Here is a 20,490-nt window from a genome sequence, read left to right on the forward strand (position 1 = left end):
AGAATTTGCTTGTATCATAAGATTTCCACAGAAATAATTACTTCTTACATGGGATCATTTGTTTATTGAAGACTACTAGGTCAGTATCTAGCACAGTTATCCTCATAGGATTGAATAGTTACTTAAACAGACATATCACTTATCAGAGTTTAGAAACATATATGTTAGGTCCCAATGCATTTGTAGAAGGGGGGTTGAATACAAACGGTACCGAATAATCGAATAAATGCGGAATAAAAAATGTGAAACAAAATTCAAGTTAAATAAGAATATTATTAAATTTGAAAGGTGTTACAACAACTGTATCGATTACAAGGAATTAATCTCAAATTAATTATCACAAATTTAGAATAAATTCGACATGAACTTTTTCTATTTTTGCAATAATTAGAATCAAATGCTAAACGCGATTTGCGATTAAGTTCTAGGGATTTTGATCTGCTAGATTGTTACACAAGAACAAGATAAAGATTTCTAGTTGATTGGATTTAACTTTACAATCTAGAAATTGATCTTGAAGTTTTGCAGAGAAGATGAAATATTGTTCTGCTTCTTTTTCTTTTGTTCTCGGGTTCTGTATTGTTGATTGAATAAAAATTGAATGAACTGCTTCTGCTTCTTTTAATCAATCAACCGAATAGAATTGAACCGGCAAGACAATCGGTAGGACTATCCTTAGAACTAGCAAGACAATCAGAATGAACTAGCAAGACTTTCGGTATGACAATCAATTGTCATACCGATTGTCATAGTAGTTCAAACAGATTGTTTTTGCTGAAAATAAATAGATTTAAATCCTATAAAAATTCTGGTAAGACAATCCTTTTGAATTAGCATGACTTTCGGTATGACTATTGATTGTCATACCGATTGTCATACTAATACAATCAGTTGTCTTGTTGAATTAAAACAGATTTTTAAACCAATTTAAATTCTGAAAATTCTTAATATTAATTGAGAATTAATTAATCAATTAATTTAATTAATCAAATAAATTAATCTTTTGCAGATATAATTTATTTTCTTAATTAAATTATATGACTTAATTAATTAATAGAGAATTAATACTAATCTTGAGCAGCATCTATTCTTCTGTATATCTTCTGAAAATCACTGAAATATATAAATCAATTCCACCACTTCAATGTTGACACTCGATGTACTGTCTGGTTTATGAGTGACTAACTTCCGTGACGTTTCTTCATGTCTTGACTTTGACAATTTGATTTTCTTCAGATTAAATCCTTGTAATTAATGATACTCTGACGAGATCTCTGTCACTTGATTAAATCCACGATCTTGATTTATATCACTGAGGCTTGATCAATTTCTTGAACTTCTTCCAGTGAATTAACTCCTCAAATCTGTAGATGAACCTTATTTCTGAATCCTCTGACAGATGTTACTTTGCGAGATCTCTCTGACAGTAGATCCACTATTTACTTATTACATTCTTATTTGAGTTGAGTTGAATCCTCGAATATACAAATAGGCTATGACATATGACTTACAATCTCCCCCTATTTGTTTGTTAGACAATAACACACAAATACCTAGAGGATAACTCAACTAACAAATAAGAAAAAGATATAAAAAGAAATGTAAAGTAAATAGTAGAAAAGTTCTGGACTAGATTTAACATTTTCCAGATTCCAAGTAGATGTTCCTCTAGACTGAACATATCTTCAAGTAGTTACATCTTCATTTGTACAACCATATTTCCTGTTGAGAAGCCCATATCTCTCTTGCTTCTCCCCCTATGAGAATCAACTGATTAAAGAAGATCACCTTCGTTTACCACCTCTCCCGTACAATAGGATCCGCAGATAAAAACCAATGGTACTCCCCTAACAGCTTCTTCCCTTACTAAAAAATCACCTTGTGTTTACCACCTCTCCCGTACAATAGGATCCGTAGTTACAAACAACAATGGTGTGGTGTAGTGTACATATGATCTTTTTCTTCCTCCCTACTATTTATCCCCCTTAGTTGAGGAATCCTCCAAACTATTACTTAAGCTTTTATCTCCCCCTTAAAGAAGGAATGTATGCCGTCGTCTGAAGGAGTTCTCATATTTCACTTGGTTGGAAAAGAAATAACAAGAAGTTTCTCTTTCTTCCTCACTGTGAGTGTGTGATTCTGTTTAGTGTACCTCACATGTGTTTCACTTTTCTCTCCACTCGTGTTTATACTCATTCTCACAAGTGTATCACTCTTCTCTCATAGCTCCATAATCCAGCTGTACCTGCAAGGAAAATCACCTTAGCCATCCTTAAGGAGGTCACAGGTGGTGCAATGGGAGTTCGCAAATCCCCATCCTTGTTAAACTCGTCAGATGAATCTGAGTCATAATCTACAAGTTGCTAGTTTCCCTTTTAGGGTTCCAGATTTGAATTCTGGGAAGGTAAACAATGATCCAACGAATTTAGCATAAAGATCAAAGTTCCCTTCTAATGTCTGTGAAGACATTTCCTTGTGACTCATCAGGTAATATCTGAATCATTGTCAACAAGTTGCCGATCTGCGCCTATGTCAGATCCACTATCCGCAGATGCATCCAGGGGATTTAAGCCTGGGGAGGTAGACACTGACCACTAACATATGGCTTTTGGATCAGTATCCTCTCTTAACACCTGTAAAGGCAATTGGTCCATTAACGAACCTTGAACAATCAAATCTGACCTTAAAATGGTCGAAACTCTTGTTTCCGTCAACTCATCATTTGTGTGTGTAACCTTTCCTTGTGCATTAAGAATTGTTTATATTTGAGGTGGTGACACTACATAGGATACCTTGGTCGACAGGCAAATTTCAATAGACGCACCCTGTTGAGAGAATGAATCTAGTAACTGTTTTTGTGCCTTTTCAACCATTACATCTTTTTGAGAAGATGTATGGGGGTTAGCAGTTGTCTCGGTTTAAATACTACTCATCTTTGTAGGAGACAGAGCTACTGGGTTGACTACAGAACCTTCCTTATGTGGTGCACTAAGGCACTATCTCCCTCACGCTCATTCATACTACATTTAGTGGTAAGAGAGTGTTGGTTGGTTCTATTTATGTGTTTGTCTTTACAGTCTGGGATAGACGTTGTGGGTTTTCAACCTCATGACTGTCAATGAAAGAAAGCCATTGGAGACTGAACCTGTATCACAGAACATAGGGCAATATAGAGAGATAAAATGTACTTAAGATCTATAATGAATGAAAATTATACATTTAATCTTTTGAGAGAGATGATGTACAATAGTGATTTCAAAGGATTTTACATGAAATAAGAAATCACTAATGTAGAAAGAAGTTTGATTTACTCCTAAAACTCACTGCACATATTAAATAATATGATTGTGCCTAGTGATTAGAGAGTTATAAATATGACGATTGCTTGAGCAGTACACTAGTTCATACCAACCTGAAGTGAGATTATGAAGAAGAGATTGCATAGTCCAATAGATCTGCAGCTGCAAAGTCCATGAACTGTGGTGCACTGACTTCCTCTTTTGACTCACCAACCAGGAGTACACTTGTACACATCTTACTAGAGTCCAATTCCAAGTGTAATGTGTAGCAGGTGCCTGATATGTCGTAATATTCTCAAGTCTCGTCACTGGTGCTATATGTTAGATACTGCTTCCTGATAATAACCTAGCACAATATACAAATTTTCAATGATAACATTCCCAGCTTGCAAACAGCCATATCCCTCAGATAAACCTTTGCTGTTATCTCCAAAGGTAATCATGGGGCCAGCTTTCTCAATCCACATTTGATAGCAGGGCTCTATCTCCGGTCATATGTCTTGATAATCCACTGTCAAGAATCCACACTCCCTGTTTCACCTGTTTTAATGCCCTACAACACAAATGGATTAACCCTTCTTCGGAACCCAAACTTGGTTGGGCCCGACATTCTTGTAGAACTGTCCTTTGTCATGCAAAATAACATTTTTAATTTTAATTGTCTCAACTTTCTCAATGACTAAACATTTGACCTTGTAAACAGCCTTAACAAATTTTTGTTTAAGCTTAGGCACAAATGTCTCCTTTCTAGCCTTAGAAGGACTAGCAGTCTTAGACCTATCATGCTTCTTGTTATTCACATACTGACGAGGAGTAGTCTTATCATTAGAAACATGCTTACCATTAAAATAAGCATACATCATATTAAAAGTACAAGACATATAATTAGAATCACCACATGCTTTATGAGAGTGATTAATAGCAGGCAATTTATGCATGGCAGACATGGCATTTTTGTTATCCAACTCATGTGTGTCTGAGTTAGTCTCAGTTGCTTTCACAACTTTGACTGGAACTTTCGACACACTTGACTTGGAAACAACCTTCTCATTAGCATGATCTTCAGCACGTATTTCTTCCTAAATAACAGAAGAGGTCGCATCAAATGGTTCAGCAATTGATGGTTTATAGAGGGGTTCATCAATACCCTTAAGCACATGTGGTACTTCCCTCCCTTTAGCACAGACATGAGGAGGGGAGTTTATGCCTAATTCTCTAATAGCAGCATTGTAATCATAACCTATTCCAGATGTTTGATTAATAGCTTGCTTACTGTAGAACTCTTTAGCCTTCAAATAAGAATTGAAGTAGGCTATAACCTTAGTCTCAAGACCGGTGATCTTGTCTTTGAGAATAGTTTCGAGTTTTCTGTAATAGTCAACTCTATTCTCTAGAAAAGATACTTGTTCTTTTAATTTGTCTTGATTAATATGCACAAGTCTTAATTCATTGACCTCTTTCTCAAGGTCTTTGATCTGTAAACTTAACAGTTCATTATCACGACGTGCATTATTTAACTTGCCTCTTAGATGATAAACCATTTCAGCATCAGAAAGTTTTACCTCTATTTTTGACGATGAAGCTTTTCCATCAATAGCCATAAGAGCAAGATTTCCTTCTTCTTCATCTTCACTATCAGTATCATCCCAGCTTCTTCCCTTTGCCAGATAAGCCCTTTCAGAGTTCTTTCTTACTTGCTTTGGCTTCCTACATATGGTGGCAAAGTGTCCCAACTCATTGCAGTTATAGCATCTAATGGTGCTTCGATCAACCATCCCTATTTTGTATCCACCACTGCTGGTGTTAGAGGATGAAGATCCACCTTTCTGAAATTTGTTGTAGTTGGACTTGTACTTAAGCTTGGGATTCCTCTTGAATCTGACATGGGAGAATCTCTTGATAATTTGGGCCATTGACTCGTCTTTCAATTGCTCCAGCTCTTGCAAGGAATAAAAATCATCACTTGATTGATTTGTAGTAGAAGGATCATATTCTGCTACTAACATATTTTCCTCAGCCTTGGAACACTGTACCATTCTCTCCAATTATTGAGATTGCTATTGTTGTTGACCTTCAGCTACAAGTGCAGTAGATGTGCTGACCATTCTATCCTTCCCGTAGACTTCCTTCTGTTGAATCTGCTCCAACTCATAGGTTTTTAACACTCCATAGAGCCTGTCCAAAGAAATCTCACTCAGATCTCTAGCTTCTCTAATGGCAGTGATTCTATGTTCAAGATGAGTTGGCAGTGTTAAAAGGAACTTTTTGTTGACCTCCCTGATTGAATAAAATTTTCCATTGATGTTCAGGTTGTTGATCAACGCATTGTACCTCTCAAACACTTTAGTAATTCCTTCTCCTGGATTTGATTTAAAATGTTCATATTCAGAGGTTAGGATCTCCAACTTGTTCTCCCTAACTTCCTATGTGCCTTCATTGATCACCTCAATAGTTTCCCACATGTGTTTGGAATTTTTACAGTTCATCACATGTCTGTTCATCAAGGGATAAAGGGAATCAATTAAAATTAATTGAAGGCTGGCATCCAAGGAGGCTTCTTCCTTTTCATCAGGGGTAAAATCTTCAGGATCTTTAGGATAGGTTCTGGCTTTGGTGATCACAACATTATCTACTATCACCTCCGGTTCAATAACCATCGGAGTTTTTATCCCCTTCTTTAACAAGTTTGAATATTTGGGATTTGCCACTTGTAAAAACAAGAGCATCTTCTTCTTCCACATAATATAATTCTCTTTATCAAATTGTGGAATTTTAACGGTTCCAACTTTTTGTGAAGTCATTATGAATTTTTGAATGAATAAAAATTCAAGGAGTTGAAAAATCACAAAAGTCTAGGATCTTGATTTGTTCGTTAATCAGAAGGCTCTGATACCAATTGTTAGGTCCCAATGCGTTTGTAGAAGGGGGGGTTGAATATAAACGGTACCGAATAATCGAATAAATGCGGAATAAAAAATGTGAAAAAAAATTCAAGTTAAATAAGAATATTATTAAACTTGAAAGGTGTTACAATAACTGTATCGATTACAAGGAATTAATCTCAAATTAATTATCACAAATTTAGAATAAATTCGACATGAACTTTTTCTATTTTTGCAATAATTAGAATCAAATGCTAAACGCGATTTGAGATTAAGTTTTAGGGATTTTGATCTGCTAGATTGTTACACAAGAACACGATAAAGATTTCTAGTTGATTGGATTTAACTTTACAATCTAGAAATTGATCTTGAAGTTTTGCAGAGAAGATGAAATATTGTTCTGCTTCTTTTTCTTTTGTTCTCGGGTTCTGTATTGTTGATTGAATAAAAATTGAATGAACTGCTTCTGCTTCTTTTAATCAATCAACCGAATAGAATTGAACTGGCAAGACAATCCTGAGCTCAGCAAGACAATCGGTAGGACTATCCTTAGAACTAGCAAGATAATTAGAATGAACTAGCAAGACTTTCGGTATGACAATCAATTGTCATACCGATTGTCATAGTAGTTCAAATAGATTGTTTTTGCTGAAAATAAATAGATTTAAATTCTATAAAAATTCTGGTAAGACAATCCTTTTGAATTAGCATGACTTTCGGTATGACTATTGATTGTCATACCGATTGTCATACTAATACAATCAGCTGTCTTGTTGAATTAAAATAGATTTTTAAACCAATTTAAATTCTGAAAATTCTTAATATTAATTCAGAATTAATTAATCAATTAATTTAATTAATCAAATAAATTAATCTTTTGCAGATATAATTTATATTCTTAATTAAATTATATGACTTAATTAATTAATAGAGAATTAATACTAATCTTGAGCAGCATCTATTCTTCTGTATATCTTCTGAAAATCACTGAAATATATGAATCAATTCCACCACTTCAATGTTGACACTCGATGTACTGTCTGGTTCATGAGTGACTAACTTCCGTGACGTTTCTTCATGTCTTGACTTTGACACTTTGATTTTCTTCAGATTAAATCCTTGTAATTAATGATACTCTGACGAAATCTCTATCACTTGATTAAATCCACGATCTTGATTTATATCACTGAGGCTTGATCAATTTCTTGAACTTCTTCCAGTGAATTAACTCTTCAAGTCTGTAGATGAACCTTGTTTCTGAATCCTCTGACAGATGTTACTTTGCGAGATCTCTCTGACGGTAGATTCACTATTTACTTATTACATTCTTATTTGAGTTAAGTTGAATCCTCGAATATACAAATAGGCTATGACATATGACTTACAATATATCAGACAACAATCAGTACTTGAACGCATATTTCAATTAATCACAAAATACACAAAGAGATGACATTCTGTAAATACTGATCATAAAGTCTAATGAAACAGAACAAAACTAGACAGATTTAGAAAAAAAACCTGAAACCATTCCAAGTTCATTTACCAATCTTGTAAAAGTGGCTTCACACAGTGGTTTTGTGAAGATATCTGCTAGTTGTTGATCTGTTGGAACAAAGTGCAATTCCACTGTACCTTCATCCACATGTTCCCTTATGAAGTGGTACCTGATGCTGATGTGCTTTGTCATAGAGTGTTGAACTGGATTACCTGTCATAGCAATAGCACTTTGATTATCACAGTAAATAGGGATTTTGAAATATGTTAACCCATAATCCAGTAACTGATTCTTCATCCAAAGAATATGTGCACAACAGCTTCCTGCAGCAATATACTCTGCTTCTGCAGTTGATGTGGAAATTGACTTTTGTTTCTTGCTGAACCAAAAAACCAATCTGCCTCCAAGAAATTGGCAGCTTCCACTTGTGCTTTTCCTGTCAATTTTGCAACCTGCAAAATCTGCATCTGAGTAACCTATTAGTTTAAAATCTGATTCTCTAGGATACCACAATCCCAGATCAGCTGTTCCTTTAAGATACTTAAAGATTCTTTTCACAGCTGTTAAGTGAGGTTCTCTTGGATCTGCTTGAAATCTTGCACAAAGACAGGTAGCATACATGATATCAGGTCTACTAGAAGTTAGATAGAGTAGAGAGCCAATCATACCTCTGTAATCAGTAATATCTACTAATTTACCAGTATCCTTATCCAGTTTTGTTGCAGTGGCCATGGGAGTGGATGCACTCGAACAATCTTGCATTCTGAATTTCTTTAGCAAGTTTCTGGTGTACTTAGTTTGACAAATAAAAGTGCCTTCTTCATTCTGCTTGACTTGAAGGCACAAAAAATAGCTAAGTTCCCCCATCATACTCATCTGATATCTTGACTGCATCAGTTTGGCAAACTTCTTGCAAAGTCTGTCATTTGTAGACCCAAAAATGATATCATCAACATAAATCTGGACGAGAAGTAAGTCCTTTCCATGGTTGAGGTATAACAGTGTTTTGTCTATTGTTCCTCTGTTGAATCCACTTTCCAGAAGAAACTGAGCTAAAGTCTCATACCATGCTCTAGGAGCTTGCTTAAGTCCATAAAGTGCTTTATCAAGCCTGTAGACATAATCTGGATGTTTGGAATCTACAAAGCCTGGAGGTTGTTCAACATATACTTCCTCCTCCAATTCTCCATTGAGAAAAGCACTTTTCACATCCATTTGAAAGACAATAAACTTTTTGTGAGCAGCATAAGCCAAAAATATCCTTATGGCTTCTAACCTAGCAACTGGTGCAAATGTTTCATCATAGTCAATTCCCTCCTATTGAGAATATCCTTTTACAACCAACCTTGCCTTATTCCTTGTAATTATGCCATCACTGTCAGTTTTGTTTCTGAATACCCACTTTGTACCAACAACAGATCTATTCTTTGGTCTTGGCACTAGGGTCCAGACTTTGTTTCTTTTAAATTTATTTAACTCTTCCTGCATTGCTTGCACCCAATCAGCATCTTGAAGAGCTTCTTCCACTTTCTTTGGCTCAGTCTGAGAGAGAAAAGAATTATAAAAAACATTCATTTGAAGTACCTGTTCTAGTTCTGACACCTGCATCAGGATTTCCAATTATCAAATCAGGTGTATGTGACTTTGTCCACTTCCTTGCAGATGGAAGGTTTTCTCTAGAACTGGATGCTCCCCCATGATCCATGCTGTCTTCATTTTCATTTTCTGATGCTCCCCCTAAAACTATGCTCTCTGAGTTGCATTCTTCAAAATTTAGATTTTCAGCACTATCAGAACTTGGCTTATCAGAACTTGACGAATCAGAACTTGAAGAGCCAGATGTATGTTCTGATGTTTCTTGAGATGTGGTAGGATCTTGAGTATGCTCCCCCTGCATTGGTGCATCTTCCTTTGACGTAGTCACCACAGTTTCAATAACATCAGAGTTTAATCCATCAGAGTTTACAGTATCAGGACTTAGACTGTCAGGATTTTCAGTATCAGAATTTGAGTCTTCATTTTCAAATCTCAGCTGATCATGATCAATGAAATCTTCAAGACCAGTAATCTTCTTGTCATCAAAAGAGACATTGATAGATTCCATGACCACTTTTGTTCTCAAATTATAGACTCTGAAGGCTTTTGTGGAAAGTGGATATCCAACAAAGATTCCTTCATCAGCTTTTAGATCAAACTTGGATAGCTGTTCAGGATGAGTCTTGAGAACAAAACACTTGCATCCAAATACATGAAAGTACTTCAGATTTGACTTCTTTTTCTTCACCATCTCATATGGTGTTTTTCCATGCTTGTTAATAAGTGTTGCATTTTGAGTAAAATAAGCAGTCTGCACAGCTTCAGCCCAGAAATAGGTTGGAAGCTTTGCTTCTTCAAGCATTGTACGTGCAGCTTCAATGAGAGTTCTATTCTTCCTTTCAACAACTCCATTTTGCTGTGGAGTTCCAGGAGCATAAAATTCCTGCTTTATTCCATGGTTTTTGCAGAACTCTTCCATCATCAAATTCTTGAACTCAGTGCCATTATCACTCCTTAAGATTTTCACAGAATCTTTGACCAATTTATCCAGATGTTTGACATGATCAATCAAGATAGATGCAGTTTCACTTTTTGTGTGCAAGAAATACACCCATGTGTATCTGGTGAACTCATCCACTATGACCAACACATATTTCTTCTTTGCAATGGACATGACATTCACTGGACCAAATAGATCAACATGTAGTAGATGATAAGGCTCAAGAATTGATGATTCAGTCTTGCTCTTGAATGAAGATTTTCTTTGTTTGACCTTCTGACATGAATCACAAAGACCATCAGGAGCAAATACTGACCTTGGCAATCCTCTCACAAGATCTTTCTTGACCAGTTCATTTATATTGTTGAAATTTAAATGAGAGAGTTTATTGTGCCAATTCCAGCTTTCTTCAATTGATGCTCTACCCATCAGACAGATTGCAGAACATCATTACTTGTTGAAAGCTTAGCTTCATAAATCTTACCACGCCTGTATCCTTTCAGAACAACTTTGCCTTTAGATTTACTCACAATTTCACAATGTTCTTCAAAGAAATCAACATGATAACCTCTGTCACAGATTTGACTTATACTCAGCATATTGTGTTTAAGTCCTGAGACCAGAGCTACTTCTTTAATTATGACATTCCCAAGATTGATATTGCCATATCCCAATGTTTTTCCAATATTGCCATCTCCATAGGAAACACTTGGGCCAGCTTTCTCCACAAAGTCTGATAGCAGGGCCTTATTTCCAGTCATATGTCCTGAACATCCACTGTCCAGAACTAGAATATTTTTCCTGTTGCCCTGCAATCACAAAGACCACTAATTATTAGTTTTAAGGACCCAGACTTGCTTGGATCCTTTGGTCTTATTAAGTTTGTTAACATTTGCAGCGGATTTAGCATCAGAGTTTATGTTAACATTTTTCTTGTCAGAACTTACATTATCAGACTTTGAATCAGAGTTTACACTAGAAGGAACAATGGAAACTTTCTTCAAAGAAGGTTTTATTTGATAATAATCATAGTACAAACTATGATATTCCTTACAAGTATAAATGGAATGCCATAAACTACCACAATGAAAACAAGGATTTTGTGGTTTGTATCTAACAGACTGACTCTTAACTCCTGATTTTGAAGGTAAGGAGTTAATATTCTTATTCTTCGTGCAAAAAGAAGCCAGATGATTAGAACTTCCACAGTTATGACATGTTTTCCTAGGAGCATCAGGAACAGGTTTATAATCATTGCTTTTATTCACACCTTCCTTTCCATTCCTATTTTTCCTAGGTGATTTTACCTTGTTTACATTCTTAACATCTTTCAGCTTATGTTTAAGCTGCTTCTTTGTCATTAAGCCTATGTTTACTTCAGCTGTCTTTTCCTGTTTTAGTTTGTCAGAAGTTAATTCCTCTTTAACTTCTGATTTCTCATTTTCAGACTTTACAGTTACAAACTTAACAGGTTTTAACTTTGGCTTTTGCTTAACAACATGCTTAATTTCTTCAGTTCCTTTATCATTCTTATCCTCTCCATAACCTAAGCCCTCTTTCCAGTTTCCACTACTTAGCAAATTTTGAGTTGTTTTGCCAGAATTAGTCCAAGTCCTGATAATCTCTCTTTCCTTTTCTAACTCAGTTTTTAGAGATTCATTCATTTTTAGCACTTCATCCCTAACATAGAAAGCATCATCTCTATCCTTCTGAGTTTGATAAAATATGACTAACTCTTTTTCTAAGAAATCATTTCTTTTCTTAAAAGCAAGATTTTCAGAAGTTAATCTTTCACATGTTAAATTTTGATCTCTATAACTAAAAAACATGGTTTTACGATATCTTCTCAACTCATTAATATCATCAGTATGAAAAGCATAAGTAGTCTGAGGTACCTTTGTTTCAGCAGCTTCAGAACTGCTCTTAGCACTTTCTTTATCAGCATTCGCCATTAATGCATAGTTCTCCTCACTTTCAGAGTCTGAGGTGTCTGTCCAGCTTTTCTGCTTTGTGACAAGAGCCTTGCCTTTGTCACCCTTTACCTTCTTGCAATCAGGAGATATGTGGCCTTTCTCACCACAGTTATAGCATTTAACATTGATATAATCTCCTCTGTCAGACTTTCCTCCTCTGCCTTCAGATCTTCTGAAATTCTTCTTATCAGAACTTATGCCTTTCCTGGAAAACTTCTTTCCCTTCCTGAACTTCCTGTATGCAATCTTTGTGATTCCTTTCACCATAAGAGCACACAGCTTCATCATCTCCTCATCAGCATCAGTCTCAGGCAAGCTTTGAGAATCTGAGTCATCATCACTTTCAGAACTTGATGACTCAGTATCAGACTTTATAACAAGAGCTTTACCCTTGTCTTTCCTTGAGGAAGCTGCTTTGGGGGATTCTTCTTCAGCCTTAAGAGCAACTGTCCTTGACTTTCCTCCTTTCCTCTTGCTTCTTTGTTCCATCTCAAGTTCATGAGTCTTGATCATTCCATAGATTTCATCAAGAGTTGTTTCATCAAGATTGTAGTTGTCTCTTATTGTTGTTGCCTTCAAATCCCAGCATTCCACAAGAGCTAACAGAAATTTAAGGTTTGAATCTTCAAGATCATACTCTTTATCAACCAATGATAAATCATTCAAAAGTTTGACAAATCTATCATATAAATCATTCAATGACTCATTAGTCTTTGAGTCAAAGTGTTCATACTCTTGAGTGAGTATTGTCTTCCTGTTCTTCTTAATTGTGTCAGTTCCCTGACACCTTATTTCCAGAGCATCCCATATCTCCTTAGCAGTCTTGCAGTTGATTACCCTGTTTGACATTACATTATCAATGGCACTATGCAGTAAGTGTCGTACCTTAGTATCCTTAGCAATTGATGCTATATCTTCAGCAGTATAATCACTCTTTTCCTTTGGTACAGTCTTTGCTGCTTCACCTGCAACTGCAACAGCAAGCTTGGTTGGTTTGTGAGGCCCTTCCTTGATTCTATCAAGGTATTCTGGATCTGTTGCTTCCAGGAACATGGTCATCCTTACCTTCCATATGGGATATTCAGATGGTCTCAGTATGGGAACTCTGATGGTCTCATACCGACTCTGAATTTGTGTCTTTGGTGGTTCCTCAGTTTTGGTAGGCTTAGTTGGAGTTTCTGTGTCAGACATGATTATGTTTGGATCTTTAACTGTATGTGTGTTAACAGATAGACTCTGATACCACTTGTTAGGTCACACACACTGTAGAGGGGGTGAATACAGTGTATAATACAATCAAATCGAACTTTAATATCTTAAGTAACAGAAAACAAACTTTATTGAAACAATAAACTCTGTTACAGTATGGAACTGTTACCTCTCAGTGATGAACAAATATCACGAGAGCTGCTAGGGTTACAATGAATAATCTTCTCGAATATGATAACACTTATAGTGTAAACCCTATGTCTGTGTTTATATACTACACAGTTACAAGATAATCACTAATTGATATGGAATATAATTCTGCTTCCTAAAATATATCAATCAGATATCTTTTCTTCCAAGTATTCCATTCTTCACGGAACTCCTTCTTCATGCATATCTCTTCTTATGTTTATCTCGATCTTCTTTCCTTTAATCAGCTACTGTCCTTATCTGATCGTCCTTCAGCACTTAAGTTCTGATATCTAACTTCTGATGATTATCTCCTGGTAATATAAGTACTGATATCCTTAAGTCCTGACTTCCAGTATAAGTACTAATTAACGGTTAAGTACTGATTTGTCCTGTTAAGTAAGATCTGAAATCTAAACATAAATTATATTAGCCATGACATTATCAAATATATCTAACAAGCACAAAGATGTACAGAGACCTGAAGGAAAATTTTTGGTGGACGAATATGAAGAAAGAAATAGCGGAATGGGTCAGCAAGTGTTATACGTGCCAAAGAGTGAAAGCTGAATATCAACGCCCGAGCGGACTACTATAGCCACTAGATATTCCAGAATGGAAATGGGAACACTTAGCTATGGATTTCGTAGTAGGACTTCCAAGGACGAAAGCACATCACGATGCAATTTGGGTTATTGTTAATCGATTGACGAAATCAGCACATTTTCTCCCGATTAACGAAAGATTTTCACTGGACAAGTTAGTGCATTTATATCTCAACGAAATCGTAATACGTCATGGAGTACCCGTATCGATTGTATCGGATCGAGATCCCCGTTTCAATTCGAGATTTTGGAGACAATACCAAGAATGCCTAGGAACGAAGTTAAACATGAGTATGGCTTATCATCCGCAGACAGATGGGCAAAGCGAAAGGATAATTCAAACAATCGAAGATATGCTACGTGTATGCGCAATAGACTTTGAAGGCAATTGGGACGAGCACTTACCACTAATGGAATTTTCTTACAATAACAGTTATCAAGCGAGTATTGGGATGCCACCTTATGAAGCTCTATATGGAAGAAAATGCAGATCACCTACCTCTTGGGATGAAGTGGGAGAACGTAAAATTCTAGGTCCAGAACTGATTCAGCAGACCAAGGAAAAAGTAGAACTTATCCGCAAGGGACTTGAAGCAGCGCAGAATCGACAACGTAAATATGCAGATCTATCTAGAAAGGATATGGACTACCAGGAAGGAGAGCATGTATTTCTAAAGGTATCACCATGGAAGGGATTAGCTAGGTTTGGCAACAAAGGCAAATTGAAACCTCGCTACGTCGGACCATTTGAAATTTTGAAGAAAATTGGGAAGGTTGCGTACGAGTTAGCTTTACCACCCCATATGCAGCATATTCACAATGTATTTCATGTATCTATGCTTAAGAAGTACAACCCTGATACAAGGCATGTAATAGAGTATGAACCAGTAGAACTTCAGGCAGATTTGTCGTATGTAGAACAGCCGATAAGAATTCTAGATCGATAAGAGAGGGTATTAAGAAATAAGTCTGTGTCATTAGTGATAGTTTTGTGGAGAAACCCAGTGGTTGAAGAATCAACCTGGGAGCTCGAGAGTGAAATGTTAGAAAAGTATCCTCAGTTGTTTGCATAGTGTGATTCTGAGGACAGAATCCTGTTAAGGGGGGAGAATGTAACGACCGAGAAATTACGCTTGTATTATATCATAATAAAGATAAATTATGTGTATTACTATGTGATTAAATGTGTTGAGTCATTAAACCCTAACTTCTATGTGTCGCGTGTTGTCTGTTTTGATCCAAACGTGTTTTGGATATATATTGAGTGTTCTATCGTAAGTTATATATTTTATATCAAAACCCGTACAGCTCAAAATCATGTTTTGAAAGCCCGTATTTCAAACAAAATCATTGGCCGTATTTTGCCGAAAATGCCCTATACCATATCGCTATTCTAAACCCCTAGACGTTTTACAAATTTACCTTTTTCGCAAAAAATGACTTTTCCGGACCCCTTCGGGTACCAAAAACCCCACAAAAATCACATTTTTATTTTTATATGATCATGAAATTATCATACATCATTTTTCTTTGTATTTTTGTAATATTCAAAATTTTTGGGAATTTTTGACATTAATTTTGTATTTATTGGATATTTAAAAATTCATAATTAATACCCGAAAATTATAAAAATTAGGGCCAAATATTTTTATTAGGAGTGTAATTAGCACCTTAATTTTATTTAGGGGTATTATTTTCATAAATATAAATACCTGATTTACAGTTAATTAATTAGTTAATTATAAAAAAAATCAGAAAATTCAGAAAAATCAAGAAAATCCCCAATTCTCTGAAATTAGGGTTTGTTGGTGAAGAACAGGGCAGAAATTCAATCGAGGATTTGAAGGTGATTCTGTTAACCAAATCAAACATGTAAGTAGTCAAATTGAAGCTAGTGATTCGTAGTTTCTGATTATGTAATCATTTTTGTTGATTAATTAGTCGATTTTTAATTCATAATTTCGAGTTTAGTTCTTGAATTCGGGTTTTACAAATCATTGATTGTTAGATGTTTTGATGGTTATGAGTGTGTAGATCGTCGAATTATCGATCGAACCGTACTGGTTTCATAAAGTTTGGTGTTGTTTTCGGTGTTGTCGGAGAACCGCCGCTGTTGGCGGTGTTCTTCGTTTTTTGGTGATGATATCGACGAAGGAAGGCGGAGAAAGGCTGAGGAGTTGCCAGGGAAGTGTCTTGGAATGAAGTCACAGAAGAACGGGATTGAAATCACACGATTTGGCCGTGTTTTGCTCGCCGGAAAAACCACCGGCGTCGTTGCCGGTGGCTGTTCTTCGTCGACCCGGGTTCGACCCGGTTCCAACCCGGAAATCGACCCGGGTTTGATCCTGAAAACCCTAACCCTGAAACCGGTTATGTGTTTCTGATATTTTTAATATTTATTATATATTCTAAAATCAGAAAATCAATTTTAATAATTCTAATAATTAATTAAAAATCAGTTTTAAATTCTGAAAAATAGTATAATTAATTTCTAAATTATTTTATTAATTTAGAATTTAGAATTTAATTATTTAATTAATTATTTAATTATTTATCTAATTATTTATTAGTTATCTAATTAATTAATAATTAGGTAATTATTTAATAATTAGTAATTAATTAATAATTAGGTAATTAATTAATAAATAAGGATTAAATAATATGATTAATAATCTGATAACTAGTTAATATTACGAGTAACTCGTATTTATGCGAGTAGGGATTCGATAATTAGAATTATTATTCGAGCGATAATTATTCGAAGGATATCGTAATAATTATTCGTATCGAATAATTAAATACAGATAATTAAGTGATTAATTAATCGTATAGGTATAGTAATAATAGCGATTCGATAGTTATTCGAGAATTGCTAGTAGCTCGTATTTATACGAGTAGTTAATCGTTGAATTAGATTATAATTCGAGTAATTAGTATTTATTCGATAAATAGCGTATCAGTTAGTTGTATCGATTGTTTATTTATAAATAATCGATCTGATCGAGTAAGTATTATTAATTTGTAAATAATTGTAATAAATAATAATTAATCCTAATAATTAGGGATTAATTATTTTAAAATACAATAATTATTAGTTAATTATTTAAAGATGTAATTAAGGATTCTTTAATTATAATTAATTATTTATAATTATTTATTAATTAATTAAATCTTGTTTAATTCATAATAATTAAACCGTTAGTCCGATTTGAGCGAAACGAGGACCCCTAGACTCAGAAAAATGAAACGAATCCAATAAAAATAATTGTAAGTTATAATTTATTTCCGAAGAGAGTGGTCTTATGATAATTAATTGTTCATAGGCCCTATTAGGGGTAGAATCGAGTCGAATAAATCCCGAAAAGTTTTAATAAAATCAGATAGGGTTAGTTATTATAAATATGAGTCTAGTATCGATTCTAAAAATAATTATAAGTCTAAAAATTAATTATGTGCTTTATGTGTTATGTGCTTTACGTGGTTATGTGAACCTTACGTGCTATATAATTATATGTGTATATATGCGAGTCAGATAGAAACGCATGGGTAGACTGATAAGGTTACGTAGTATCAATTCGAGATACACGTATATAGTAAGTTATCTAAACGATTATCTTTCTATGATTGGTTCAGTGTCAGCAAGGCAGAGCAAGCTAGAGACCGAAGGTGGTGAGTTGAACCAGGTTAAGTACGCGCAAGGAAAGTTTTCCCCTATTCTAAATTCAGAATAGTGAATTATATCTCATTTCCCATATCAATTATCTTTGATAATTTTTGTTCATATACACTGTTACGAAATTATTGAATCTTGTTTCTACTTCACTTTGATTCTTGATTCCTCCCAATTTATTGAATCATTTATTCGTATTCCTATACTTTTACCCTTGTTACATATACTTTGATATATCCTGGTATTGGGATACATCAAAAGCATTCCGATTGTTCCGGATGCTAAGCTTTGGACTAGATGGTTACGATGCAGACTGGGTTTTACCCAGACCTTTAATTAATCGGCCATAGTTGCCTGAGTACTCCTTATGTTGGTTGGGTCTATGCAGTTGGGTATAGATCCGCACTGTATCCTGACTGATCAGCAGGTTATAGTGCATATGTTGGTTCTTGTTTCCAGTCTTGTTCATTTGGCACTCGCCAGTGTTGGCAAATTATTATCCTATACAGATACAGATGGTTGTTCAAACCAGCAGCTTATTGGTTCACTTATTTCTCTCTTTTTATACTATACATATATATTGTTGCAGGCTTGTTGAACAATTTTGGCTCATCCCTTTTTATTGTTATTCCTATTGTTTTACAGTTAAGGTAGAGAGTGAAACCCATCAGGACCCGCATAGTCAAGAAGCGAGTCAAGCAGCGGGACCCTCTTATACCAAGAGTGTTCCTTCCTATTCCCGAAGAGAGCTTTGAGTTTGCAGATCAGGTGTAACAGGATAAGTAGTAATGTTGGGTTGAATAAAAGTTTTGTGTAGTTTGAATAAAAGTTGTGTGGTGAGAATGTAGATAGAATAAAGTTTTGTAACAAAGAGATTTCTTGAGACATATTGTTTTTATTTGGGTTTGTAATAAAGTTAGTGTGTGGTTCTTGTTTTCAACTCTTAACCTTAAAAGATCCTGAGTAGCAGTAGTTCGGGGTAATGATCATATTTATATTCCGCTTGTGCAGGTTTAGTTTGTAGTTGTTATTAATAATGCCCCAAATCTATACCCCGGATTTAGAGGGTGTTATAGGAGAACACTACGGCGGATGCCTTGTCTCAGTTCGCCTCGTATGAAATCGAGAACTATCAGAGAAGTATTTACTTCCAGGTCTTGAAGACCCCTACTATTCATGTCATAAATCTGATAGCACCAGCCGGTGTGGTAAGCTGTTGGATAGACCCGATCAAAACCCACTTAGAAACTGGGTGTCTCCCTAATGATGCCCAGGAGGCACGCAAGCTGTCGGTTAGAGCGTTAAGATATTCGTTGATTGAAGGCCTTCTTTATAAAAGGTCCTTTGTTATTCCGTACTTGAAGTGCTTAAGACCTCTTGAAGCAAAGGAGGCACTTAAAGAAACCCGTGAAGGGATTTATGGACAACACTTGGGGGGCAGGGTCCTCGCTCACAAGATAACTCGGTTGGGATTCTACTGGACAACTATGCTAACCGATGCAAAGGCTTATGTGAAGAAATGCGACAGATGCCAAAGGCATGCTCCGATAGTATGACAGCCCCCAGAGAGACTTACGTCAATCAGCACACCCATCCCTTTTGTAATATCGGGGATGGACATACTTGGACCATATCCTATGGCATCAGGACAGAGGAAGTTCATTGTGGCCAACATAACCACCAAGCAAATTACCCAATTCTTCTGGGAGAATGTGATATGCCGATATGGAATCCCACACATCTTTTTCACGGATAATGGAAACAATTTGATAATGCAGAGTTCAGAGAGTACTGCGACGATAACAGCATAGAACTTCGCTTCACCTCCATTGCACATCCTCAGGCAAACGGGAAAGCAGAAGTTGTTAAGAGAATCATCCTTGATGGACTTAAGAAGAGGGTTGAATGCTCGAAAAACACTTGGGTGGATGAGCTACTGCCTATAATATGGGGATATCGAACCACCTACAAAGTAACAACTGAAGCGACCCCAATCATGCAAGCTTATGGAGCTGAGTCAGTGGTGCCCCTTGAAATCACTCATGGATCCCCTAGGATCAAAGCTTACGAGCCAGAGACAAACGAAGAAGGCATGAGGCTTGCTCTCGATCTCATTGACGAGGTCAGGGATGAAGCCAACGCTCGTAATGCAGAGCATCAACGAAGAGCCTCCCTCTATTACAGTAGACGGGTTAAAGAAAGGTTCTTTCAATAGGGAGATTTGGTTCTTTGGAAAATTGAGGCATCAGGAGTAGGGGAGAAAGGGAAGCTAGCCCCCAACTGGGAAGGACCTTATAAGGTCAGGAAGACACTGGGATGAGAATCCTACAAGTTAGAGACCCCGAATGGTTATTAAGTGCCTCACACTTGGCATGCTTCGAACCTGAAGGTTTATTATGTTTAGGACATTCTGTACATGTTCCTAGTACTTAGTATTAGTTTTATAAATAAGATCGACAAAACCATCTTATGTAAGGGTTGAACCCATTTCTTAGAGATATTATTTATTTATGCAAGTTTATTTCTATCATCTTGTCTACCAATTTATTTAAGTATGAGCATCTAAAGAATGCAAGTCCCGAATGACCAAATGCCGAAAATAAAAGACAAGTATGAAATGAAATTAAAC

At 35.7% G+C, this 20,490-nt stretch overlaps 1 protein-coding gene across 1 annotated transcript in view; it reads left to right on the forward strand.

Moving 5' to 3' along the window:
• LOC141690540 (uncharacterized) overlaps positions 1-20,181 on the forward strand; it is a 35,832-nt gene extending 15,651 nt beyond the window's left edge. The window contains exons 6-8 of the mRNA XM_074495329.1: positions 16,294-16,504; positions 19,640-19,983; positions 20,077-20,181. Of these exons, the coding sequence (XP_074351430.1) occupies positions 16,294-16,504; positions 19,640-19,983; positions 20,077-20,181 (660 nt within the window). The remainder of the gene's footprint in view (positions 1-16,293; positions 16,505-19,639; positions 19,984-20,076) is intronic.
• Positions 20,182-20,490: the final 309 nt, after the last annotated feature.

The sequence above is a fragment of the Apium graveolens genome, chromosome 10 (assembly GCF_009905375.1).
Source record: "Apium graveolens cultivar Ventura chromosome 10, ASM990537v1, whole genome shotgun sequence".
NCBI classification, from domain to species: Eukaryota; Viridiplantae; Streptophyta; class Magnoliopsida; order Apiales; family Apiaceae; genus Apium; species Apium graveolens.